The sequence below is a fragment of the Ischnura elegans genome, chromosome 12, assembly GCF_921293095.1.
Source record: "Ischnura elegans chromosome 12, ioIscEleg1.1, whole genome shotgun sequence".
NCBI lineage: Eukaryota > Metazoa > Arthropoda > Insecta > Odonata > Coenagrionidae > Ischnura > Ischnura elegans.
This window is the reverse complement of record NC_060257.1, coordinates 50039368-50066420: the sequence shown is the minus strand read 5'-3', so window position 1 is coordinate 50066420 and position 27053 is coordinate 50039368. Positions and strand designations below refer to the sequence as shown.

General features: G+C 39.4%; 2 protein-coding genes across 3 annotated transcripts in view; one reads left to right on the top strand and one right to left on the bottom strand.

Moving 5' to 3' along the window:
* The first annotated feature begins 16029 nt into the window (after positions 1-16029).
* On the top strand, positions 16030-18176 carry LOC124169040. The gene is made up of 2 exons (XM_046547507.1): positions 16030-16518; positions 17137-18176. The coding sequence occupies exons 1-2, from the start codon at positions 16316-16318 to the stop codon at positions 17357-17359; spliced, it is 426 nt and encodes a 141-aa protein (XP_046403463.1). The 5' UTR covers positions 16030-16315; the 3' UTR covers positions 17360-18176.
* Positions 18177-23432: 5256 nt separating this feature from the next.
* Positions 23433-27053, bottom strand: part of LOC124169038 (anoctamin-7-like) — a 67390-nt gene continuing 63769 nt past the window's right edge. Inside the window, exon 6 of one of the 2 annotated variants that reach the window (XM_046547504.1) lies at positions 23433-23589. In XM_046547504.1, the coding sequence (XP_046403460.1) occupies positions 23551-23589 (39 nt within the window). In that variant the 3' untranslated portion in view covers positions 23433-23550. Of the gene's footprint in view, positions 23590-24106; positions 26662-27053 lie in introns of those variants that run through there. The other variant, XM_046547503.1, reaches the window with a different exon arrangement.

Genomic DNA, 27053 nt, shown 5'->3' with positions numbered 1-27053 from the left:
TCACATGTGGATTGTGTGCAGACTGTTTTGCGGTGAATTCGTACCTTAGAACGGATAAGACTACTTTCTTCGCAAATACGGCGTTGCCAATATCAACAGAATCGCTCGTAAGCGTACGATCGTTATCCTCCAGTATTTTAAAGTTTATTTTACATCTCGATTTGCCGACGACATATAGCAATGATTTGTCATAACAAATTCTATGAGTGTCGTGGCATCAATTTTTGGTGTCCTAAAATAAGGCTGGTGCCCTAACACCCCCTGACACACGCCTTTTAGGCGGCTTACGGGGTATCACGTAGATGTAGATGAATTTCAGGTGTACTATTCTAACGAGCGGCAACGTTATCATCCATTTTTCTGATAACTAAAGCAAACGATGTGAAACGCTTGTCCTTCATCATCCCGATGTCGCATTATTAATATCCCAAGTAATGAGCGTGGCACAATAGCAATAGGAAAACTTGCCAAAGAATAACAGAACAAAATAAAGTGACGATGAGCGGCTAAATACTCCCTCAAAACAAATTTTATAGCATGCGCTCAGCGTATTTCCCAACTCCCTACGGTTGTTTAGGCACCTATGACGTCACGCCTGGCCTCGGCAACGCTCGGGTGTTTTCGCACAGTGGTCGGCTCAGAGAATTTTTTCTCGATTTTAAACTCAATTTTTTTTATTTCTTTCGATGATGAATAAAGAAACTAGGGTATTTTTGCGAGCTAATGTATCCATTTTAGTTATTCAAAATAGTTTTTAGAGCAGTCGGCGACCCATGCAAGTTCCCCATTAAAAAAGAACGGCCCCATTTATCCTGCATAAAAGTCCTATTTCACTCTATGACAACACTCTGGCACAGCATATCAAATCATTGCGGCCATATTGGTGTAATTGGTTGTACGAAGTACTGATGCATGCTCCATATGCTACAGAATTGGCCCCGTGCGACTTTTTTTGTTTCAAAACATAAAGACTTTGCTCTAAGGCAAGCGCATCATGCCAGATTAGGACATTATAATATAACAAAATTTATTGCATCCAACTCTAATCTCTGTATTCATTTAACAAATAAGTTTTTTCATCCCACGAACAGCTGTGCGGAGTAACTCAGTTCCCCCACCAATGAAAATTGAAGTTTACAAAGATTTAAATGTATAAACAATCATATATCGCCTAAATAACGACAAAATGGTTGAGGTAATGTACATAAAATATAAAAGGGACAAAATAAAAGTATTATACAACGTTAACATAATTTGGGGTAACTGAGTTACCCCCCACAGTCACGGAAGTGTTAAGAATCATCTGATAATCTGAGTGAAAAGGTTATCGAAGAAGTTAAAGTTACCAGAGTTACTCTAATATCATTGCTCTAGTTGAATGATTATTATAGATGCATATTGTTTATTTGTCCCTGCTGTATATAAACAGCTACTGTCTTTTTTAAGAGCATTTCTTTAATTGGTTTGATTGACTGAATCTGAATAAATTCCTAAAGATAAAAGTGGGGAACATTTATTGGACTCGAGTCCTAATGCTATTGAAAAATAGTCATTGTAAGTGTAGCAGTATCCCCTACACAATATAAAATATAATTATGTAAGTCTGTTTATCCGACATATGATAAACCAATTATTGGATTATCAATCAAGAAGTCCTCAACCAAAACTTCTTATTGCCTCCCCACAAGACTATGAAGCTGGGTTGGATGCGTCTACTGAAGCAATGCAATATACCGTGCATTTTGAACCGGTAAGAACCTCATTCCTGTCAAAGGTAAAAAAAAGAGCATGATCTTGTAGCAGAATGCTTACAGGGTGACCTACAAGACTTATGTAAACAATAAAAAAATCATTAGCACCAGCTACACCAAACCAGCTATACTATTTAAATAAACGCACAACCTTGATGGCGCACAGGCAATTTTGAACCAAATCAGAAAATAAAATCATTGTTTTTGTAGAGGCGTTCACATAGATGAGGTGAACCTCTACATGTACCACCAAAGTATCGTAGGTACTTGGAAAATCAACTACAATATCTCATAGTAGTTGTATATACACAAGTGAGGAAGAACACATAAATTTCATAGTTACAACAACCAATGCACACAATATTAGTCCAGTAGGACATTCTTCTTGAATACTAAGAATGATGAGCAGGGAAAAGTATCATAGCATATTGTTAATCCTCTAAAAAAGGACTAATATTCATCAGTATGCCCCTAATAAATTATAATAACTACCATTTAATTGGAAATCAAAATTAAATGATTTAATATTGTCAGTTGTGTTTCAAATATAAAATTTACGTTAAAATATATTTCATACCTTTGAACATGTAAAATTTCTTCACGGCACTTCATCAAATACGACTTCCATCTTTCAAATACATCTATGTAAAGTGGACTTTTTCCTCGCCATAACAATTATTCTTTCTAGTTGAAAATACGGGAACTTAAACAATGATGTTTTATAACTGGCTTAGGACTGCGTGTTGAGAAAAGAATTGAAACATTAAATTTCAAAATATCGCACATCAGTTAACTCAATGTCCAGTAGGGCCTTTAATTATGAAGCATGTTATTCGGAAAAAAGTTATGTGCTTCAAATAGATTATATGTATTTCTTTCAAATTGAGGTGTATTCTGTTAAATTCTATGAAATATATTCATATCACCGTACGAATGGGCTAGGCGTGCTTCCTTAGCATTTTAAAGGGCCTAGCAGGTTAAGATGGTGAAAAGTGCTCCCTGATATTTTGAGAATTAAAAAATATACACTTATAGCGCATCTAATGTTATGTGTTTCCTCAAAGTTTCAGGTCTCAACAATGGAAAATAACACCCAAAAAAATTGAAACACGATTTTTAGTTTTTGAACCATATCTCCAGTTTTTATTTCCGTAAAATCGTTTTCTTTATTTAAAAGTGTATATACTATTACTTTATACCATCCTGATTTTTTTTCAAAAATTTTGAACAAAAAAATAAGCTTTTACATAAGTTTGAAAATTTCAAAATTAAATTAAAAATTTTAGGAAACAATAGACTCGCACAAAATATGCTGTTACCACTACCTTGAAGTGTAACCCTAATTTTTTCCGATTCTTAAAATTGGTGAAACACGGTCAAAAACACGAATAACTGCTTTCAGCCATATACACGTATATGTACTCCAAGAGGATATTTCATTTGATTGTTAACAGCAACGATTTTTGATGAGTTTCTAATATTATTGATTAAGAAAAAACCTTAACATAAACAATGCCTATCATACTTATGTTAATCGTAATTATTGTTTATAACCATAATTTTAAGCTTTGATTTACCATTTGGTGCTCCAAAATGGCAGAAGCGGTCATACTTGGTTCGTCTTTCCGAATATACATAAATGCCGTCATGCAAGGGGCAAATCATTCCGCGGGTTAGCATTGAAAAAATTTGTTGAAATTGCGAAAATCCGGGCCTGAAATTAGAGCATGGGCTAATTTGCTATCTCGCAACCGTGCATTCTGTCGTGCTGTGACGGCTGCCCGTCCCAACGCTACTGCGCTCGCCGCTCTTCTTTTGTCCTCATTATAATGCGCCACCTCCGCAGTCGGGGGTGGAATATATATATTCCACCCCCGACTGCGGAGGTGGCGCATCGGGCGGTGGAGAGGAGTTGAGCCGGTGAGGGAATAGGGAGGGCAGTCGTTCCTAGGAGACGTGAGGGCGAAGATTGCCCTAGTCAGCGAGTTCTTAATTACACAGGTCAACAGTGGTTTTGGTGCCGGAGCTTTTAAAGCTGATTCCAAGTGTAATTGGGGTGCTGAATCCAAATATGATATTAGTTTTTTCCTATCAGCTCTAGTTTTCAAGATACAGATATGTTGTTACTAACGTAAAAAAATGTTCAATAAGATGATATTACATAAATGATAAAACCCACAAAATATAAAGACTTGATTTATTTATAGGAATGTTAAATCACCTACAATTACAATAGTTTTACAATACAATTGAATACAAATAGTAACATTTTTCACTGAAATAAAACAATTTAAAGAAAAAAAAGACGTAAAAACGTCACTCAACACTACGGAAGCTCCTTTTGCGCGATTTTCTTGCGTGCACTTTGTTAAAACAGTCTCGTATTAAGCACCAGCAGTAATCTACCATCATATATTTATCCCATCTTCCTTGGTAGCGATCTTACATTGTTTTGATTTCCTGGTGAAATCATTCGCCTTGTTTTTCACTTGTGTCGCCTAAATTTTCAGGAAAACAGTCTAAGTGACTGTGTATAGTGAACTTTTATGCTAATATTACATCCAAGTGGTTTAAAGTTAGTGAGCATATTGTTTACCAGCTCAAGATAATTTCTCTCGCTTGTGATTTCCCAGAAAAAATTTATTACCTCAACAAATGAAAGCCAACTGTTTTTTTAAATCTCATTCAATGGCTTGGCAAAAGCAGTTTTGTGGCCCATCTGTGTCTGATTTGTGGCCCATCAAAACTACCAGCTTTAAGTTTTTCTATACTTATCTGCGGCATTTTTATTCTTATGGTGCCGAAGCATGGTCCATCCTTGTCAAGAACCTTTACAAATTGCTTCATTATGCCTAGTTTAACATGAAGGGGCAGTAAGGTGATTTTCTCCCGTTCACCAAAGACTTAGCAATAATGTTTTTACCCAATAATTAAGTTTTCTCCTTTTGACCACTCCTTAATCCAGTGGTTTGTCTGTCCCTGCTAGCACAGAGGCACCAGAAACAAGGATATTTTGTGTTGCTAAATTGCTGCCCAAGAAGAAAGTTCACCAATTTTAAATCTACACAAATCACCTAGCGATATCCCTAGTATTTTATCTTCTGTAAGGCCAATACTATTGTATCATCTTCTTCTTTCATTTCAGTTGAATGAGCGATTGGTATTGAGCCAAACTTTGATGGATCCTTATTGGAGATGGTTCTCGGATGTAAAAATATTTCATCACTTCTCTAAAAGTTGGTAACATCGATTTGTTTAACCCCGACGAGGCGCCTAATAAGGGACAAGTCGTCTCACTAAGCTTCCTTTATTAGCTTCTACCATCTTCCGATTTATATTATAAAAGATAAATGACCTCCTAGCAGCATACGCGGGATGAATTTTGCTGTATTGGAGGCGTGGGAGGGGTAGAAGCGAGCGGGGAGGGGAGGGGATCGGCCTGCGGCTCTTGTATCCGCGACGCTGCGTGGGCGTTGGAATATTTTCTTCGCGGGCGCGGACTCAAATTAGGCATTTTGTGGCTAAACAGTGGCAGATACGTCAAAATGCACGAAATTCTTGCACTGAACGGGCAGTAACCCGACAAAATCTATAGGAAATGACCATAAAATACTATATTTTTCGAATTTCGACCTTCCCCCCCTAAATTGCATTTGAGCGAGGGTCAGGGGTTCACCTAGAGGTCTCAAATTTTTCAGGCCTTATTTTTGATCGGTCCCACAACTTTTTTTCATTGGGCCAGATGGATTTTGAAAAAATCGATTTTTCCGATCCGCCCTATTGTGCAGTCGCCGCGGCCGCAGCGCTGGCCCGCAGGGCTGCAAATTGGTCATTATTACCATTATTGGCCATTATTTCTGCTGATCTTGATCATTAAAAGTCATTGTAATTCTAAAAAGTCTCTAAAATTCAATTCTATACCGTATTTACTTACAAGTAGGATGAGGATTCTTGTCGCTTTTACTCGCCTAAATCGGGGTTGTTATATGAGCGCGAGAGAAGGATTCGCGGCAGACGACTCCAAGCTGCGTATGCTTCGGAAGCGAACGTGTAGATGAGCCCGGTGTGGCGGCAATATCATCTGATACCCAGGCGCAAATCGACCATTTCTGTTGTAAATAGTTACTGGGGGGACGATGGTTTTAGATTCAGGAGGAGTGGTAAATGAACACGACCACACGTGTTGAATAACATGGCGAAACTGCAATTTATTAAAAGAACCAACTTCCGGTGAAGAACAGAAAAACAAATGAATACAGTAATACGATAGTTGGGAGATTACCAGCCATATTCAAACAAAAACAATCACAACACTCTCCCTTAATCTACCAACTTTACATTGCATTTTTACAATTAACCATACCCAGAGGAATAATGCACTTGCGGTGTGCAGTCACATTAAGTGCCTTAGTAAACACATCGGCAATCATTTTTTCAGATTCCATGTAATTGAGGACAACCTTCTTATGCTTAACAAGTTCCCTGATGTGATGAAACTTCACTTCTATATGCTGAGTGCGAGCATGCAATCCATTGTCAGAGGCTAATTTTAGTGCACTCTGGTTATCATTCCATAAAAGAATTGGCCCCTTCCTACCACATAACTCAGAGAGTAACCCCTTCAAGTAAGTGGCCTTCCTACCTGCAGAGTCAATGGCAATATACTCTGCCTCGGTTGAAGACAAGGCAGTTACACTTTGTTTTTTACTCTCCCAGCAGATTGGTCCACCAGCAGACACAAAAACATACCCAGTCACTGATTTTCTGTTGACGTCATTAGCAAATGACGCATCAACAAAACCACAAATATCCGGATTATTCTCAGTCCTTCGGAATTCTATTCCTGCATCAATTGTTCCTTTTAAATACCTTAACACTCTTTTCACACACTGCCAGTGTTCATTTCCATAGCAGTTGTTGAACTGGCTGAGGTAATTGGTAGCATAGGATATATCAGGCCTGGTACACACTGATAAATACAGTAAACTTCCAATCACTTGTTGGTAAGGTACACTATCACACGTTATCGATTCACCCTTGGTCAGTCGAGTGCCAGGAACCATAGGGGTTGACACAGATTTACATTCTGCCATCCCCACCTTACTCAGCAAGTTCAAAATTACCTGTTTTTGGTTCAACTTTACTTTACCATTACCCATTTCTACCCTCATTCCCAGGCAATCCACGACTGATCCTAAGTCTTTTACCTTAAAACAAGAGTGGAGCTTTTGTTTCAGTTTCTCAGCTTGAACTTCATCATTAAAGAATACAAAAAAGTCATCAACATAAACACATATTATAACCATGGATGCACCATTTCTCCAAAAATAAACACAAGGCTCATGTTGAGATTTCTTAAAACCAACACTTAATACGACTTCATCCATTCTCTCATACCAGGAACGCGAAGCCTGTTTCAGGCCATAAATGGCCTTCTTTAACTTATACACTTTACTTGCATCTGAAACAAAACCTTCCGGTTGGTACATGAAAATGTCTTCACTTAGTGAACCATTCAAAAAGGCTGTGGAAACATCCAAGTGATGTACATGCAAACCATGAGCAACAGCAATTGAAAAACACAATCGTAAGGTATCATGTCTCACCACAGGAGCAAAAGTGTCAAGATAATCAATACCATAACGCTGAGAGAAACCCTTAGCTACCAGGCGAGCCTTATACTTGTCCACTTCTCCCTCCCCATTCCGCTTCAATTTAAAAACCCATTTGCATTGCACTATATTTCCACCCTTAGGTCTGTCTACAAGATCCCACACATCGTTTTCCTGAAAAGAACTGATCTCTCTTTCCATAGCTTCTTTCCAATGAATTTTATCAGTACCATTTAATGCCTCGGTAACTGATGTAGGTTCTACCTTTTCATCACATGCTAAATATAACTCAAAACCAGGAAATTCCTTCCTTTGCCTTTCCCTCATAGGATACCTCCTTTCACCTTCATCGACATTATTTCCAGGATTTATTTGCACCTCATTTGCATCCGCAAAAGACAGATTTTCAATATCATTCTCTGCTCCATGAATGTGATTGACATTGGCATTTGTTTCACTCTGACAATGAACATCATCACTGACATTACACACTGAAGTAAATGGCAAATCATCATCTAAGTTTACAGGCACAGGCATACTGAAAGAACCCTTCTTCCCTTTACCAATAGCCTTAATTGCAGTGAAACTATTTTCAATGAATTTAACATCACGAGCAACAAGAATTTCTCTCGGGTTTTCAGGATTAAGCAAACGATACCCCTTGGAAGCTGAAGAGTAACCCACAAAGACCATTTTCTTGCTCCTAGGATTTAGTTTATCCCCCCTTATTTCCTCAGGGATTAGAGCATATGCATCAGAACCAAACACCCTGAGCTGATCATAGCTGACTTTCTTACCTGACCACAGGACCTCAGGGACATTGTCAGGGACACTCCTGTGGGGGCTTCTGTTTAATAAGTACACAGCAGTGTTAGCTGCTTCTGCCCACATCTCCTTAGGACTTCCTGCGTGAAAGAGCATGCATCGCACTTTCTCCAGAATGGTGCGATTCAGTCTCTCTGCTACACCATTTTGCTGTGGAGTATACCTTACAGTTCTCTGATGTGTGATTCCTCTGCTTTTAAAGAAATTCTGTAACTCATCACTCAAGAACTCAGTTCCATTATCAGACCTGAAAATTTTCAACCTTTTACCAGTTACATTTTCAGCCATATTTACAAAATCAATCACTCTCTGCTTGGTTTCAGACTTGCTCTTTAAGAAATAAACAGTCGTTCTGCGAGAGAAATCATCTATCAAAGTAAGAATGTACCTTGACCCACTCCATGACTTTACATTAGAACCAAAATCACACAGATCAGAGTGAACAAGACCTAGTACCTCATCTGCCCTAGTACCTCCTTCCTTAGGAAAAGGATTTCTGTGCTGTTTTCCAAGAACACAAGCATTACAATCATCAGCAGGTTCATACTTGAAATCAATGCAATCACTTAATTTATCCCGCAACAATATCATATTTTGCATACCCAAATGACCCATTCTTTGATGCCACAATTCATAATCATTAATATTGCACACAAATGCCTGATTTGATTTAACATCCAAACGGTATAACCCATTACTCGTTCTACTTGCAGTAGCTAGTTCTGTACCATTACAGACAAAGTCATCATCATACATTTTACAACCCTTTTTATCATAAACAACAGTGATCCCTTTGTCGGCAACTTGACTTACAGAAATCAAATTTTCTTTCAATCCAGGAACATGCACAACATGTTTAAGTTCACAAATGTGATCACTTACATTTAGGTTCACAGATCCAACACCTCTGCTTTTAAGCTTACCGTTATTTCCGACAGTAATCTCAATATGACTGTCAACGTCACGACAATAATCATGCATACGGTCTTCATGGGGTGACATATGCACGGATGCTCCGGAATCTACAAACCAATCTGAGTCACACGATGCAGCCGACAGGGCACACAGAAGACTTCTCAGCGGTTTCCTATTTTCTCCTTTCTTCTCTCCCTTAACCTCGGCTCTGTTCTCGTTCGGATCCCTCTTCTTCTGCGACTGCGGGCATTGTGTTTTAAGATGCCCCTTTTCACCACAGTTCCAGCACTTCCACGCCTTCACAACTGATGAACTCCCAGCCATGGTCGAAGAGTTGTACTTCTTGCCCTTGGAATACAGGGCAGTGGTTTCGGGAACACTCGCATTTTGACCGGCACTCACGCTCTTCCGGTAGCTTTCGTCTAGCAAAATCGTCTTCACACGATCCAAATTTAAGACATTCTCCCCACTCGTGATGGCCATGACAAGATTGTCATACGAATTTGGCAGCCCCTGAAGCAACATTGCTGCAACAAAGTTTTCCGCCATCGGCTCACCGATACCCTCGAGCTTGTGTGCCAACATTATCACCTCGCTGATATAAGTGTCCATGGTTTCAAACTTTTCGAGCCTCATTTGGCACATAGAACGAAGCAGGGATACATACCGCCACTTGCCTTTATCCTCATATGCCTTGGATAAAGCATTCCAGGCATCCTTTGCCGTTTTAGCTGGCCTTACATGGGGATATACCACAGGCTGCACCATAAGGCAAATGTCTGCTAAAGCTTTCTCGTCCCTACGTTCTTTACCTTCGCCATTATCACTTCCCTGGACACAACTCCACAATCCATTACGACGTAAATAGTTCGTCATCGCGAACGACCAGTCAAAATAGTTTTCCCGCCCAACGAGTTTTTCGAAACCATACGCCTGCGAAGTGACCTGAGATTCTTGCATCTTTGCTACCACACGGTTTACCACAAAAATAAAGAAATCTGAATTCAGCAGCGCAGTGGAAAGTGCGCTGGGCCCATAACCTGTTGTAAATAGTTACTGGGGGGACGATGGTTTTAGATTCAGGAGGAGTGGTAAATGAACACGACCACACGTGTTGAATAACATGGCGAAACTGCAATTTATTAAAAGAACCAACTTCCGGTGAAGAACAGAAAAACAAATGAATACAGTAATACGATAGTTGGGAGATTACCAGCCATATTCAAACAAAAACAATCACAACAATTTCTGGCTAGCATCTTTGTTGCACCTTCCACAACAACGTAGTGAGGTGGATTGACCAATCCATCAACCAATGTCTCCTGCATACATTCTGTTTTGGTTGACCATGAAGGTAATGTAGCCAGGAAGTCAGGCGACAGATGAGTAGCATTATGGTAGGGGTGAGATTACAAAATGTACGATAGTAGCGAGCGAATGCTTAACCTCCACAACTAAGTTTTATTGAAGAACAATACAATGTTACACCCACACAGCACATCGTTGCCAGAGGACGTCCGCTGCGCGTCCGTCGCGTCCTCTCAGTGTCCGCGGATTTTCAGGACAGCCAGAGGACATCCGCCGGCTGTCCTGGCCATCCGTCCGCACACTGTCCTATCTCGAATGTCCAGCGGACGTCCAGCTAGTGTCCCATTACGCAGGGTTTGGGAGTTTTGGTTTCCTCTTAAAACACTCACCTCCTCAAGGAGGAACTCCGAGAGAAAGTCTCGTGATCCTCCTCCGAGTAGGGAGTATAGGAGAAGGGAGAAAGAAAAAAAACTCTCTCTCGTTTCTGAAGCCAGAATACTTCCTCCCGATCGAGGAAGAGGAAATTTTTCGTGGAGGAAGAGATATTTTGAGGATTATTTTAGGTAACCAAATGTAATCCTCTTGTTGGAGTGTGGACTCGGAGGAAATTATAAACTATTTAACGAAAAAAAAATTGACATTTTTACCGCTTCTATAGTTTAAGAACAACAAATGTACGCTATTTTTAAGTTTCATATTGTTTATAACAATTAATTAAGTTTAAACAAAGTTAGCAACAATTTAAGTAACATTTACGAGCGTTAAAAATTTCTACATGCCTCACGGGTTAAACAACAACAATTGAACGAACTTATGACTCTCTACATTATTTATAACAATTTTTAAAGTTTAAATAAATTTAGCAACAATTTTATAAACTTACAAAAAATTAAAAATTTCCGTATGTTGTACGGTTGAGAAGCGTTGGATGAACAATAAACCCGTACTTTTCATGATTATAAAAATTACTTAAATTTAAACAAATTTAGCAACTTTTACAAAAATTAACAACAGGAATAATGGAATTTATCGATTTTTACTGAAATTTTATATTATGTACCAATGTCCTGCGGACGTCGCGTAGCCGTCTCGGGGACAATCCATTCCTACAGGTTAAATGAACTCTTTCAACTTATTGATTAATTAATATTTACTCTCTAGGGATTAAAAAATCTCAGAGGCGATTGATTGGAAAGTATTTTAATGAAACATAACGCTTTAAATTCATTTTAATTTTTAATGGTAAGAATTCTCCTAAAATTATCACGGCATCGATGGCCTCATTCCCAGATTAGAAATTGTAATTGTCCAATTTAAGGATAGGCAAGTAGAAGAAGTAGTAGAAGATAGAAGGTAAGTACTGCCGTACCTTTACTTTATATCGAAATTCTAGTTTTTTTGGTGGCGAACGAATTTTGAATCTACCGCTACTCCGCGATTCAGGAACCTCCGTTCCTCCTTTCCAACAGAGGTACCGGAACGGAACACCGGAGACAGCATGGTGGTTTGGCGGTTACAAAGATGCTGCTGCAAGTAAGTTTGATGTGACTTCTAAATAATTTTTTCTTGGCGTTCACTGGCGGCAGTATAGTGTTTCCGCATGCTCCTTATATTTCTTATAACTCAGCCTGTAACATCTCGAGGAAAAATATGGCTCTGCTTGGAACAACATTACCGTCTTGGTAAAACCATTACTTGGCAACTAAAGGTAGCGTCTTTTTCCGTTGTTCATGGTGAAATTTTCGCTTTTGTTCCTTGTTTACATGATATAATTTAAAGTGGAAGTTCTTGTACTATAGTCTCTGTACGCGAGAACGTATAGGAAATAATGTAAGTGCTAGCGCATAAAATAGAACCTGTTGTTTTGATAGCGTAGGCTACGGCTGAATTTGTTGGAAGTCCCAACGGTCCGTTTGGTTCCGTTCCTAAATCAAATCAAGTAGGGTTCTTGGCAATAAATATAACTAGGAATTGTACTTACGTGTAACCGGGGGATTTTGCAACACGCATGTATGATTAATAGGTTTCACGTAAATTATTAATTCTTTGAAATCGGACTACACCGTGTGATTTCTTTCGATATGTATAGTTACGCACGCATCGAAAAAGAACAATAATGTTATGATAGGATAACCACCAATGTTTAGCCTTTTTACAAAAAGTTTTTATACTCTTTATCTGTTTGATGGAACTAGGTTAATAATTAAAAATTTTAGGTCCTAAATAAATAAATGATCTATTATGTCAGTAAAGATAAGGCTTAGGGATTGAAAAATTACAATGCCGACGTAACTTTTATAGCGTTTATTATATTTTTTCTGCCAAACTTTGCTAACCTAATAAAATATAAACTAATTTAACTACAAACTAAGTAACTGTGCTATTAGTCATCCATGCATTTAATTTAGTGGAAACTATAGGACGACTGTAAGAAACTCGGGATGAATCTAAACAAGGTCTAATTGTAAGTGATATATTGTGTAAACAAACCTTAAGGCTATGTTTCATGGTTCATTTATTTGCTCAAACTGCTGCATGAAATCTTATACCCAGAAAATAGAACTTGTGCATCTTTTCGTACAGCCATCGGTACACATTTTGGTGTAGAGTATCGTGATCCTGATATATTTACCTGGAGGCATTTACTGACTATAGCTTTCATGTAGTGGAGTTGAATAAAAATAGTTCATCTGTATTTTTATTTATTTCCTATCTCTATGTATAAGTTTGTATGTCTCTCTTCTTATAATTGTCTGTATACTTATTTGTCTTCATTCTTTACAGATGTTGCATTTAACCAGGACGATACAGCCACCAATTCTAGTGTGGAAGTTACAGTGAAGAGTTGGCTGGAACATGCTAAAGCGAGGCATGTGAGAGAGGTGTAAGTATTCGTTTGATTATTATATAGGTTTGAGCAAGGAGGAATAATTTTGGTCTGGATACTTTTTTGACAAATTGCTCCTGTAAAGGGAGCTCATATAAAGTAAATTTAAATAATTATTAAACATCTTGTAATACAAGGTTCACCCTTCCATGCTAAAGGTAGAGAAAATAGTATTGTTATGTATTATTTTCAGATGCAGATTCCACTACCAAGTAATTCAAACATTTGAAAACAATTTTTGTTCTGCATATGGGAGGTATAATTACCAAAAACGTGGTTGAAAAGGATCTCATGCTCTATAAAAGTTCGATGTATAGCACCTGTAGAACTTAAGAATGGGATAACTTATTCAACAGGGATGGTAGTTGCACAGTACTACAGAAGCTACTATTTTCTAGTAGCTCTAGCTAACTAAGATGTTTTGAAGTAGGTATTTTTGTAGGAGCTATAGAAATTTCAGTAGCTCACAGCAGGCCTTAGCTGCTATTCCCCTGTTATGTCTCTGTCGAAATGTGAATATTGCCAGTGAGCTAGGTTGTCACTTTTGCCTTGATACCAGACTACATTAGAAGATCTATTTTAATTATTAAGATTGGAAGAATTCGGAGATCTAAATCATGGAATGGCCTTAACTACAGCAAGTTTTTGCTAGTTTTTCAAAGTTTCTATTTTTTTAAGTTGCATCTCGGCCAATGCAGCTAAGTGGTTTGTGTGCCAAATCAGTGTGGCTGTTTTCACACTAATCCCAAGAGATCTAGTTCACTTAAACTTCCTCCTTTAAATTTTCTAGTTTCCTTTACTCCTATATCATATTCAGCTCTTCTGCATTAGTCTTCCTTAGCTCCAGCTTATGTAACACTTTTCTTCACCTCCACAATTCACTCTAGTGTAGTCATAATCTTCAAGGGGAGACCAATTGTTCAGAAATATTATCCTCCATTTGAATGCTTTTTCCAATATCTTTTTCGAGACCTCTACTAAGCTGTCTGGCAAGGATGGATCAAAGAATTTTTTTCTAGATGGTGCACCAGGGTCTAACAGGCAACAGTCTTCTCATATTTGGGATTAAAATCTAGTTCAACAATTGTTCTATGAAAAATGTTCTTAATCATAATATATACATTACTAACACATTAATAATTGTACTCAAAATCTTTTCTTATTTAAGAACAAGAAAAAGTCAAAGAAAAGTTTGTAAAATGTATTCAGCCTGTAATGGACAGGTTTCCTAATTTTGAAACCTTAAGAATGTTAAACATGTGACTAATAAGACTGTAGCGTCCTGTCTTATGTAATCTGCTTGTTACGTACAAGATACAATTTGTTGCTACAATGAAATGTTTATATACTTCATTATTACAGGAGCAGTGCAGGAGAGCAAGACAGCCCCTGAAAAGGATGTGGAGGTTGCCATCCAAAGCTGGCTAAGGCACGCCAAGGAGAGGTTACAGGGGAAGAAGAAAGTTAAATAAATCGTATGTAGTTTCTGGCATTGTACTGTTTTAAGAAGCCAAATAAATATTGTGCATGAAATTGATGCCTTATTTATTTAAATTCTTGTCTGGACCTATTATTTATTAGTATCGAACAAAATGTAATCCTAACCTAAACGTGTCCTGAAGGTGTCCAGAGCGGACAATTTCAGGTCGTCCATAGGCCACCTTTTTTACTGACATGCGGACTTGCAGCGGACATCATTTTGTATGAATTCGGCTGTCCGTAGGATGTCCATAGGCCACTTGGCGGACAATCACCGGATGTCCGAAAGGTGTCCGTGTGCTGTGTGGGCAATACGGACAAGATCTTACGTAATATGGTTCCAGTCCCTCGTTACGCAAGACCATGTAAGACAATCCTAACCCCCACTCTCCCTCAAAACGTCATCCATAATACTTAGTAGGAGCTAGGGGGTCCACTTTCTTTTTTTCTCTAAAATTCTATATTGTTCTTTTTTCAAAGCCATCTTATGTGTGAGTAACTACGGTAACAGAAAGGGTCCAAAACGCCACAAACCTCCCATTATTATCTGGCCGGTTTCAGTAGGGTTTATGTCGTATTTGGTCAATTTGTTATCATTATTGGAGAAAAAATTAGTCATTCTTCCATTTAAATCATCCGGGAGGCAGCTTACATCCCTCTTGGCCCTCCAGTTTGTACCCGAAGGTTCACGCACCGGTAAAAATTCAAAGTCTGTCGCAGCCCCGAAACACTATCACGATTCACACAACATTTTTCAGTTAACCTGTTTAATACCGTAATAATTATTTGTTTTATATCATCACTGAATGTATTTTAAAAGGTTACTATCGTCAAACAAGGAAAATTAATAATACCAACATATTTTTGTGATTTTACAAAGCATATAATATAACTTAATTAATTTCTTGAATTATTGGGGGGGCTCCGCCCCCCCAATCGAATTATTGAGGGGGTTCGAGCCCCCTCAGGCCCCATGGAGTCGGCGCCTATGGTCTCCGCTGTTGCACGGCAGCTCTGGAGTCTGCGGCTTCGGGGGCGGGTGCAGTCTCCGTAGGTGGTAGGGTGGCGTCAGGAGGCTGAGGGCCGGCCACGGGCTCAGTTCCAGCTCCTGCAACCAGGTCCAATAATCCGCCTCAGAAGTGGATGGACTCCGGTGGGCGTTGTCCGGAAGCAGGGGTGTCCGTGGCAGGGACCCCGGGGGTCTTCTTCACGTCTTCTTCCTTATTAAAAATAAATTTGTTCACTGAATATTTTAGTTGTATTTTTAAAAGCTAATTTCTATACCTATTTTGTTACATTTTGGCTAAATTTAATTTCAAGAATAACTACTGACAGTAACTGCAAATATTCAATGAATGAGGTGGGGTTAGATGGAAGATGGAACTTTCTAGAACCCATCTCGCCAAAAAAAAGGTGAATTGCTATTATTATCACACTCTTCACTGTACCGCATGTTTTGATGGTATCTTTATCACTCTCTTAGAATTAAGAACCACCAAAGGAAGCATGGGGTGGTATGGCAGCTCCTTGCTAAGAGGATGGCGGCAGGAGGGTATCACAGAACAGCCTCTCAAGTGAGGGACAAGTTAAATAATTTGAGGAAAAGGTATTTGGAGCTGAATAGGTCCCTGAGCACTGAAGATTCTCCACTGGAGTGGAGGCATTGGGAGGCCCTGCATATGCTGTATTCCAGCTCTCCAGCAGGGACTCCCGAAGCATTGGTGGATTCCCTGGTGTCTTCGTGAGTATCAGGAGTTACTTTTCCTTTGCATAGTACATGCATTGGTGACTGCCCTGATATAAATGTTTACCTGCTTATGGTTTTTAAAAATGTGATGCACTCAAACATTAATCATTTAGTGGGGCAGTATCTGTCACTCTTCCGAAGGATTTCATTCCCTGGATTGTTTTATTACTCAAACCAGATCTTTGTGTACTTGTTTCATTCGCAAATTTAAAGAAGTCGTCCCATTACTCATCTTTCAGCTTGTATTGCGAGGGAAACATCTTCATTTGTGGCAGTATTAAATTCCAGGGTCTGTATCATTGCAAATCACAAATGACAATCAAATCTAGGATCATGTGTGCGTATTGACCCCCCCTGTAAATCACCAATTCAACTAATGACAAATAGCTTTGAGGAATATGATTGAGGAACCACAATTGTACTTTATAAAACACCACGGACACAGAATAAAACAGAGGTTACCACTTTCTCAGACTTTAAGGTCCTGATAATGACTGAGAAAGTGGAAATGTCAGTTTTAATAAGTCTGTGGAATTTTACATTGCGAATTCATTTATGTAATTACCATGTCAACATTTTTGTTAGTGCTAATAATCATCTATTTCATGATAGGAAGGTGGCAAAAAACGAGGAAGGCACCAGGAGTCCAAGGATAACCTCAGGGACCTCTGCCAAAGGAATGAGGAAGAGACAGCAGAGAGGAGAACCAGTGGAGGCACTGTCGGCAACCCGGGAGGACATCCAATCAGCTTTGGTGAGGATGGAAGAAAGAGAGGAGAGGGCATTGGTGTGCCTGGAGCAAACTGAGACCCTGACTAAGTCTGGTCACATGTAAAAGACCCTTGTGGGTATTTGGCATCAATACCTTGGCAGTTTCAGCATCAATCGGCAGTTGCAGGAAGGCAAAAGGCATGTCAAGCCTAACAAAGTATTTCCCTCCCGCTAACTTCCCAAGCATTGTGTCAATTGTGGGATGGGGGTACACATCCCTCAAACAGTTTGGTTTAAGAGTGGATGAGTAATTACCACATATGCGTATAGTCCCATCCCTTTTCTCCACACTTACTGCATGTGTGGCCCACTCTGACACCTTGACAGGCTCTAAAATACTTCCTGCACCAGCGGATGAATTTCGGAAGACATTCTTCAATAGGGCATAGGGGACTGGATGAGCCTTACGGAACCTGGGGAGGCACCGTCCTTTAGATGGATGTGCACTGGAGGGCAACTATATTTTCCCAACCCAGGGGTAAACACATGACTGAAATCTAATATTTCAGGGGGAATGGGAACACTTGATGAGCAGAGATGCACTCCATCCACACCAATGTTCAAATGCGTGAAACCAGGAGTGACCCAGTAAGGAAGGCCCTGGGCCAGCAGCAACTAATAAAGTAAGATCAGCCACAAAACCCCGATTTTCTGCTTTCACCTGGGTTTACCTCAACACACTCAGTTTTTCATTCGACCATGTCGTTAAATTAATGGCACAGGGCTTCAATTTTAAAGAACTGAAGTTTGAATTAAAAAGTTGACTCCCAATAATGGTGTGGCCTGCACCGCTATCCACCTCCATAAGCAAAAGCACTCCTTCAATTTTTACTACAATTTGTATTGGAGGTGGTGCTCCTGAGGAAGGGGTAAAAAAAACAAAGAATTAACTTTACCTCCGTGAATTTGATCGTCGGAACTCAGGGGTGGCTCGATGATGGCGTGGGCTGCAGCTGGGGTGGCACAGCGGTGCTCTCTGTTGATGCTCTGCAAGGGCTGCTGTGCTCCCTGGTTCTGGGCCCAGCGACACTTAGCAAAGCACATCTTGGGCAACCTTGCGGCAGTAGTGGCAGGTAGCATTCCTCGCAGGGTAGTCTCTGTGCGGCGTCTCGGCGCCACAGCAGTAACAGGTCATACGCCCAACCTCATGTTGATGGCTATTTGAGGGTTGATTCCATGGAGCCTGAGGGTTGTAGGGTCTCTCTGTGCGGAAAACACTTGCATTCGGGGAATCACTTCTATTGACCGCTAGCATGTTCTGATAATGCACATGACTGGCAGTTTGCTGCGCCTGCAGCTGCGACACATGAACTTTAGCCTGTTCTTCAGCCATGGCTCTGTCTACAGTGGTTTTAAGGGTGAGATCCTAGAAATTCAAGGAAAATAACTGTTCTTTAAGTGAGAGGTTTTTCATTCCTCTAAAGACTTCCTGTAAGAGTGCTTGGTCGAGGTCTGCAAATTTGCAATTGTCAGCTAATTGTCACAAGTAGGCAGCAAAGTCCTTGAACGATTCAACTGGATTCTGCATTCTCAAATCGAATTTTTCCCCTTCCACCCAGACACACGTAATTGGCATTAAATGACATGATAACAGCGCGAGTATTTCTTCAAACGATTTTGGAGATGGTTTCTCCGGGGCACAAAGTTTCTTCACAAAGGCAAAGTGTGCAAGCCTGTGCAGGACAGGAAAACAGATGTTTTCTGCGTGGACGACACGATTTGGTTGGCCTCAAAATAAAATTGTTCCTTGAAGTCCTCGAAATCTGAAGGATTGCCAGAAAATTGAGGAACCATACCCAGGTGCATGCCTCCCATAGCACCCAACGCCAGAAAAACATTTACAGAGTCCTCCGACATCTTGCCCAGAAAATAATTTTAAACACACTTTAAAAATTAATTTTAGTAAATCATGGAACTATCAGCCCGCACTCACAAATATTTGAATTTTAAACACTTAGGCTATTACTCCATGGTATACAGTTCACACCAGGTGGGCAAAAGTTTATCCATTCAAGGTTTAGCTCAAACAAGTATTAAAATCACAATTATAATTACAAGTAAAACACTTTTTAACCACAAATACTTAATAATATGAGCAATTTTGTCTAAAGTTTGCAGACAGACAGTCCTTGGTAGGAATTTACGAAAAGGTAGATTAACTTATTCGCGCCAACATAAAGGTTATGTCAAATGTATTTTACAGCTGGAATATCGCCAAACAGGCAGTATATATTTATTAAAAGTCAGTTTAAAAAAATAAACCGAATACCTCCTTAAACTTTCTCGCTTATCTGGCAAGACTTAACGCACCACGTGGGGTTAACTTGTAGAAGTCCTCAATTGCTCTTGTTTGCCGTCCAAAATTTCGTGGATTAATCTTCAATCCCATCCTTGTTGCCATTCTTGATGTATATATACTGTATAATAATAATCTATATGTATAATAACACTGATTAAATTAACAACTGCTTTAATTTAGCAAGAGAATGGTGCACCAGCACACAGCAACGTCCCTCCTCGTCCAGAACTACAAACCAAGGAGAGCGTTCAATTCCCCCGTTCCCACCACACCACGTAAGCAGTGCCACAGTCGCGAACAACTGTCACACAACAAAATCACATAGCACACCATATATAACATCTTGTTTTTAAACCATTTAATAGATGGAAATGTCTCTCTATTTATCCCTGTTTTAAGCATTTACTTACTCCATACAGTAAGCTCTTACGATACAAAAAATAGTAAAAAATCCGAAGGTTTTTATCATGTTTTTCTTGACACTGATTGCTAGCATAAATTATACGCCATACGTTATTTCCAATTGAGAAAGTGGTTATGGTCGTTATGATGAACTATTGATTCCTAAATAAGGGTATAAGGCCATCTATTATTATAGAATTCAAGCATTTAGTCAAAGAGGAATATCTACAAGGTGCTTCCAATTCTGCGTTGGCACAAATCCAAACCCAAGCCTATAGAACTGACCTGTTGGCCTACACTCATGTTAAGAAGTTGTAGAAGTAAGTGTGTATTTCTTCTTCAGGTAAAGAAGCTATGGCTGCATATTCGGTATATAATCTGGTGAATGCACCAGAGCCATTTAATTGACAGATAGTTATCAGAGAGAATAGATAAGTGGTTGTGCAATATATTATTTTGGATCACGAAATGGTAGATTTTATACATTTTTACTTAAAAATTTGATTGTTTGACACTTTCATTTTCTACCAAGGTTTAAAACCTACCTTAAATGCATTATACAGAGCATCATCTTCATCCTAGTGTTTTTTTCCCATGAGGTATAACACGCTGAAATTAAAGCTCTGGACCTTGAGCAAGTGATATCAACTGCCTTACAAAAGAAATTTGATATTTTGAGTGCTAAAAGCAGTAGAAAAGCTTCCTCATTAGCTAAAAACCTTTCTACGCTACACGTATGGCTTCCTAAGGCTATATGTACCTTTATGGCTGCTCAAGAAAATAGATGGGAAAAAGATGCCAAAAAGTTTATTTTCGATCCAGCCCCTTTTTCACCTTAACATGGGAGCTAAAATCAGTTGTTGACAAAATATTCCAGACTAAAATGAATGGTCAGCATACTACGCTCAATAACTTAGTCCCTACTAAAACCATATGCAATACATTACAGAAAGTCGTTACCGGCTATTATGAATTGGCCTTGATGCAAAAGAGACATGAGCTTTCCAATGCCTTTATTAAGATTGCAAAATCTAGCTTAAAGATAGAAGAGCAGAAATGTAGCCTAGGTTTTGTGCCTAAGATCAATTGCTTGAAAGCAGATTTGGCATTAAAAGAAGCAAATTTATCCTTATTGAAGGAGCAAGAAACCCTAAAAGAAAAGAGCCGGAATCTAAACTTAATGCTCAGTAGGCCACTCAATGAAGTGATTATGGTAGCATCCACTATTCCTGTTGCACCCATATGGGACATTCATAGGGCTACAACAGGGGTGAACCTAGAAGCAGCCATACAAGAAAAAAAGTAGCCATAGCGGAAACCGAACTTACCAGGGCAAGTCTTATGTCTTTAATGGTCTTTATGTCTTCAATGGTGTTGAAGAATACCATTCTTGCAATAGCATTTAAGTTGAATAAATAAATAAATATGGCAGACTTGAGAAAGAAATAGATGATTGGTTACAAGGGTGGATCCAGGATTTCTTTCTGGGGGGGCAAAGCAAGGCCGTGTCCAGGATTTTGTTCTGGGGGGACTTAAGGATACCTCGTAATACAAAAACGAACGCAATGATAATGGGACCGTATTAAAAATATTCCATACTATTTTAGGGGCCTGGGGGGGTATATGCCCCCTTTCCTCACCCTCCTCCTAGATCCGCTTATGATTGGTTACATGTGATGAAATATGATGCAATTCCTCAAAACTACCATTGCCCTTATATGGTACAAGTAGCAGAAGAGCTGAATATCCTGAAAATGATTCCAGAACAAGCGGCTTACTCCTATTACCAAAAGAAATTTTATAACAATTGAGATGAGTTGCAGGCTGCTGTAGCTTTGGGTAAAGCTGAAGGTATTCAAATTGGTGAAGCCAGATTATTGAAAATGATGATTTGCAATGGCAGTTCTATACAAGAAATTGCAAGAATAACAAAATTATCAGTTGCAAACATTCAGAAATTATTGAAATTAGAATAGACCCATTGCCTTATTCTTTCCCATTGATTTGTATATTCCAAAGTTTTGCTTAAAGTCCTTTCTGTTGTAGCAATGCTTGATGGGAAACATGTTCCAACATCATCCCTTGATCCAATATGAAAATACAATCTGCATGTTTAATGGTTCCCAGTCTATGGGCAATGGTTATGACAGTTCTTTTGCTGGCAATATGATGCATATTAGCAGGGACGGATCCAGGATTTCTTTTTGGGGGGGCCAAAGCAAGGCAAAGTATCCAGGATTTTGTTCAAGGGGGGGGGGGGCACAAGGATACCTCATAATACAAAACGAATGCAATGATAATGGGACCGTATTTAAAACCTTGCATATTTTTTAGGGTCTGGTCGGGGCATGTGCCCCCCCCCCCTAGATCTGTCTATGCATATTAGCCATACTGGCTGCTTCCAATTCATAATCCAGCACAGCAGTAGCCTCATCTAGAATCAGAATCTTTGGATTACTTATCAATGCTCTAGCCAGTGTTATATGCTGCTGTTGCCCTCCAGATAAACCACTTCCCCTTTCTCCTATTGTGGGTTTTGTAGCCTTGGGGTAAAGTGGTAATAAAACCATCTGCACCCGCAAGTTTAGCAGCTTGTTTGATTTGCTCTTGCATTGCTTGAGGCGCACACAAGGTAGGATTCTCCCATATTGACCCAGCAAACAACATATTGTCTTGCAATACTACCCCCATATTACAACACAAGGCATTTGTATCTACAATGGCTATATCCATACCATCTACCAGCACCCTTCCCTTCCGTTGCCTGTATAAACATTGCAACAACCTAGTTCACGTACTTTTACCAGAACCCGATGGTAATGTAATCTCTACAAAAATACCCGCTTCTATGATAAAAGAAAGATTTTTCAAAACCTATGGTTGGAGGTCCGTGAAAATGGTTTTATTTTTTGCTAAAATTTGTTTTAAAACTGTGTGATTTCGGTGTTATAGAAAATCTTGGCGGTGTTATTATGTTACAATCTCGATATCCTAACAGCTGAGCTTCTCGGCAGTTGATGCGGCATTTTTTTCGAAAACAGGACATCAGGTTACAATTTACAAGTTATGCTACAAGTCTCACTTGTCAGAGTTGCCAACAAAGCGATGTCTTCTCTGGAAAATTTTTATCTCCCTACTAGCAATCTGAATTCTTCTGCTCATCTAGAGCTACATTACTTATTGTTAGAAATGAGTATGTACGGGTAAGTTGCATTTTCTATAGGACAGAAAGTTCATTGTGCAGTCATATGGTCATGCTTCACCCTCAGCAGTATGCTCTGCTTACGCCGTACGCAATAGCATCAGTTCCGAATTTCACCTCGTACGAGTGGTTCCATACTTTCCAGGGTGGGTTGAATTCAAACCAGCGAGTGTTTTCCGTGTTCAATAAAGTCCGATTTCATTTTTATTGGTTTTATTTTTATTCGTCTTCGGACCATGGCCCTTCCGAAGAAACAAGTGAGAACTTTAAAAGATGGACTGAAAATAATTGAAGATGAAGAAAAGAATCCTGTCTAGTAGCACGTGAGCATTGCAATGCCTCGGGTTATCCGCTAGCATATGACGACAGGGGAGGAGGCAGAGCGAAATACCTGGTGAAAACAAGAAGTGGGACAACATTGTTCACGCTTTATATACACTGCCTCAATTATATGAAACATTGTAATGGTTAGAAAGGAACAATTCAAATAATAAGCTATTTTTGACTGTTGTGGTCCACCTCACAACCAATCACTGCATCGGCGAAAGCAGTTGTTTTAGGCATAACATGCACATTGCTCTCATAAATACGTGCACTTGAAATAACATTTGATGGATAAGAATTTTTACATAAGAAAGAAATCAATAACAGCAGTGCAAATGCCGAGGGGAGTGCAAAATTATTTTTAGCAAGGTGGCGTGTTCCTTTAGGATATTTGAAAGAGATATTAGTCGAATCAACAATAGGACCTAAGTGTTTCAGTAAAGTAATAATATTCCAGTAATCAGCTAAAATCTTGTTTGAATCCCTCAATGAATATCATAATTACTCTCCAAAATCCTGTGTTTCCTGGGACATAGGCAACATAGCCAAACTTTCCTGCATTGATCGTTTTTTTCATCCACCCCCCTGAAAAGCGATAGATCGAGGTTTCACTGAACCTAATTTACATTTTGGCCAAAATGTTTCTTGAGGTGAGCTCCCTGTTGATACCCCTCACCCAGGGGCCGAGGAAGGGTAGGTAGCTGATAGAGTCAACAAAATGGCTTAGTACTGATTGCAGCTGTTGCTATTCGGACAAGAAAGGCAGGGAAAGAAGCACAAACAACGAAACACAATCGGAAACCAAGAAACTTGAACTCGGGGTGTGTCCAAATCACAGACATATAAACCAGGCTAATATATCTGTGGTCCAAATGATTTTTTTTTTTGCAATGAAGCTAAGTGGAGCGTTGTTCTATATTAGCCAATAGTTTCTGTAAGTAATGTATGCTGTTCTTATGGGCTATTTTCTCTGATTTATTAATGACTAACTCTGTATCAAACTTATGCAACATTGCTTGATGTTCTTGCCAAATGCCCCTAAAGTGTGCTTGCACCCTTTCTTCAGTAGCTTGATCCATGGTACTGGGTATGACCAGGTTCTCTACCGGTTGGTAGTAATGTACGACAGTGAGCGATTTCTAACACTTGAAAATATTTTTGTTCCCTGCAACGACCAATCTCTTGTGCAGTGCCTACTATGTTTAGGACCAAGAACTGATCCCCTGCTTTCATCTCTTGTCCATCTTTGACTAAGATTTCTACTACTTTACTTAATTCATATGGCTGAATCAGTTGGGTAATACAAGCTGGCCATGGGCTGTCGCATATATATCTAATACCCCCAGAAGTCCAAAATGAATCCAAAAGAAACAAATAGGTATATTAACGACCACAGCAGATATGCACGCCGTAGGTGAAGGGGGCCTTTCCATAGATTCAAAGTAAGCAGGCAAAAATTGTATGGATCATATTGATCTTGCTGATGAGAACAGCTGGTAGCATTGAATTGTTCCATGGGTGCATAGGATAATAAAATGGGACCCTCTTGCTTTAGGAATCGGGCTGTAAGTCTTGTTGTAGTTGCCATAAATGCACATATTTACCATTTAATTTTAATTAATCTTTATGCCCTCCCTCCTCAATCATTTTTCCTTGTTCTAAAACTATAATTTTGTCACATTTTTGTACCGAAGACAAACGATGTGCAATGGTAATGACGGTATGTTGATGGGCTATTTTATGCATATTTGCTTGAATGACAGCTTGAGATTCATCATCCAAGGCACTGGTAGCTTCATCAAAGATAAGTAAGCTGGGATTGGTTAATAAAGCACGTGCAATGACCATGGATTGCCTTTGTCCCCCTGATAAAGAACTCCTTCCTTCGGCCAACAGCGTATCATACCCCATAGGTAACTGTAAAATAAACTCATGTGCCCCTATTAGTTCTGCCACATGGATTACCGATTCTAAAGAAGCTTGAGGAAAAGATACAGCTATATTGGCCCGTACCGTTCGGTTGAATAAAAAATTCTCTTGCAGCACTACAGCCACTTGTTGACATAGGTTGCGTAGATCTAGGGTATCCAGTGCAATTCCATCCAATTATAGCTGTCCTTCTTCTGGTATATAGAGCCTAAGCAGCAGTCAAGCTAATGTGCTTTTTCCAGATCAAAATGGCCCTACTATACGGATATGTTCTCCTTTCTGAATGTGTAAGGAAATATTTTCTAAGGCAATAGGCCCACCAGGTTGGTAGCGAAAGGATACCTTTTCAAAGGTAATGGCACCTTGTAAGGTTTACTGGGTGGCTTCAGTTTCTTTTTCAACAGGAGAGTTTAGTATATCACTTAGTTTATCTACAGCTACTTGAGCGTGAACAAACTGGCCCCATAATTCCACCAGCTTAGACAAAGGTCCAGAAAAGTTCTGATAGAGCATATTGAAGGCAATCAAGTGTCCAGAGGTCATTTCCAGGTTCACCACAACTCCAGCTCCATACCATAAGATGCATACACCGGTGAACTTATCAATACCTTCTACCATAGGATGAGATAAAGAAGATAACAGCTGTGTTCAGTAGCTGGCACCTATGAGATCTCACGTTTGTTTCCCAACCCTGCACCAACCGTAGTTCCACCACTAAACTTTTCACTTTTTCAGTCCCCACTATGCTTTCCGTTAAGAAAGCAGTATTGGCTGCACTATATTGGAATTGATTCTCTAATTTATCTTGTAGCGTCTGGGTAATACGCCAAGCAATAAGGATGTAAAATCGGATAGAAGCAATGACTATAAGGGTTAACGCAGGTGATAACACACACATGACTACTAGAAAAAGGCTCATAAAGGATACATTTACTAGCAAACTAAATAGGGCACCACTTAAGAAGGATCAAATGCTATCCAGCTGCATCACGGGTGCTACCAACGAACCAACGGAATGATTTTAAAAATAAATCTACGGTAACCCAAGCAAATGTTTCACCAATTTAATACCCAGTAACATATCTATGCGATTGGTGGTATGGGCATATTGATATTCCCGGAATACCCTCAGCAATACCTCCAAAATACTGGTCGCAACCAACCCAAATATTTTGTGGGCTCTATATACGATCACTTTATCCATGATGACCTGAAAGAATAAAGGCAGTATGAGGGCCAATAACTGTAGCATAAAAGAGAAAAATAATACTTCCATCAACATACGGCAATGGGTCCAAAAAGTGGTCAGGAACAAAGACCAATTAAATTTTAACGCAAGGTCAGCCAATACAATTACCTTCCCACTCTAATTATCACGCAGCTGATTTCTAGACCACATTTCACCATTGGATTGAGGGAATGTTGTATCAAGTAATGGGTTTTATTGATTTTGGCGAGTATGCAGTAGGTATCAACCGTTGATAACTAACTTGGCTGAGGGAACTTTTCTTTCTAGGAGCTTGGTGTATTAGAGGTTTTTTTGGTTTTAACCTTACGTCATAGTGTTGGTTCAATGTCTTTAACCTAGCTTCAATAGGCTGA

Bases quoted from the DNA above. Each gene is read 5' to 3' on its own strand.
- LOC124169040 (XM_046547507.1), top strand. From the start codon at position 16,316: ATGGCGGCAGGAGGGTATCACAGAACAGCCTCTCAAGTGAGGGACAAG. The intron at 16,519-17,136 runs GTGAGTATCAGG...ATTTCATGATAG, and splicing joins GTGGATTCCCTGGTGTCTTC to GAAGGTGGCAAAAAACGAGG.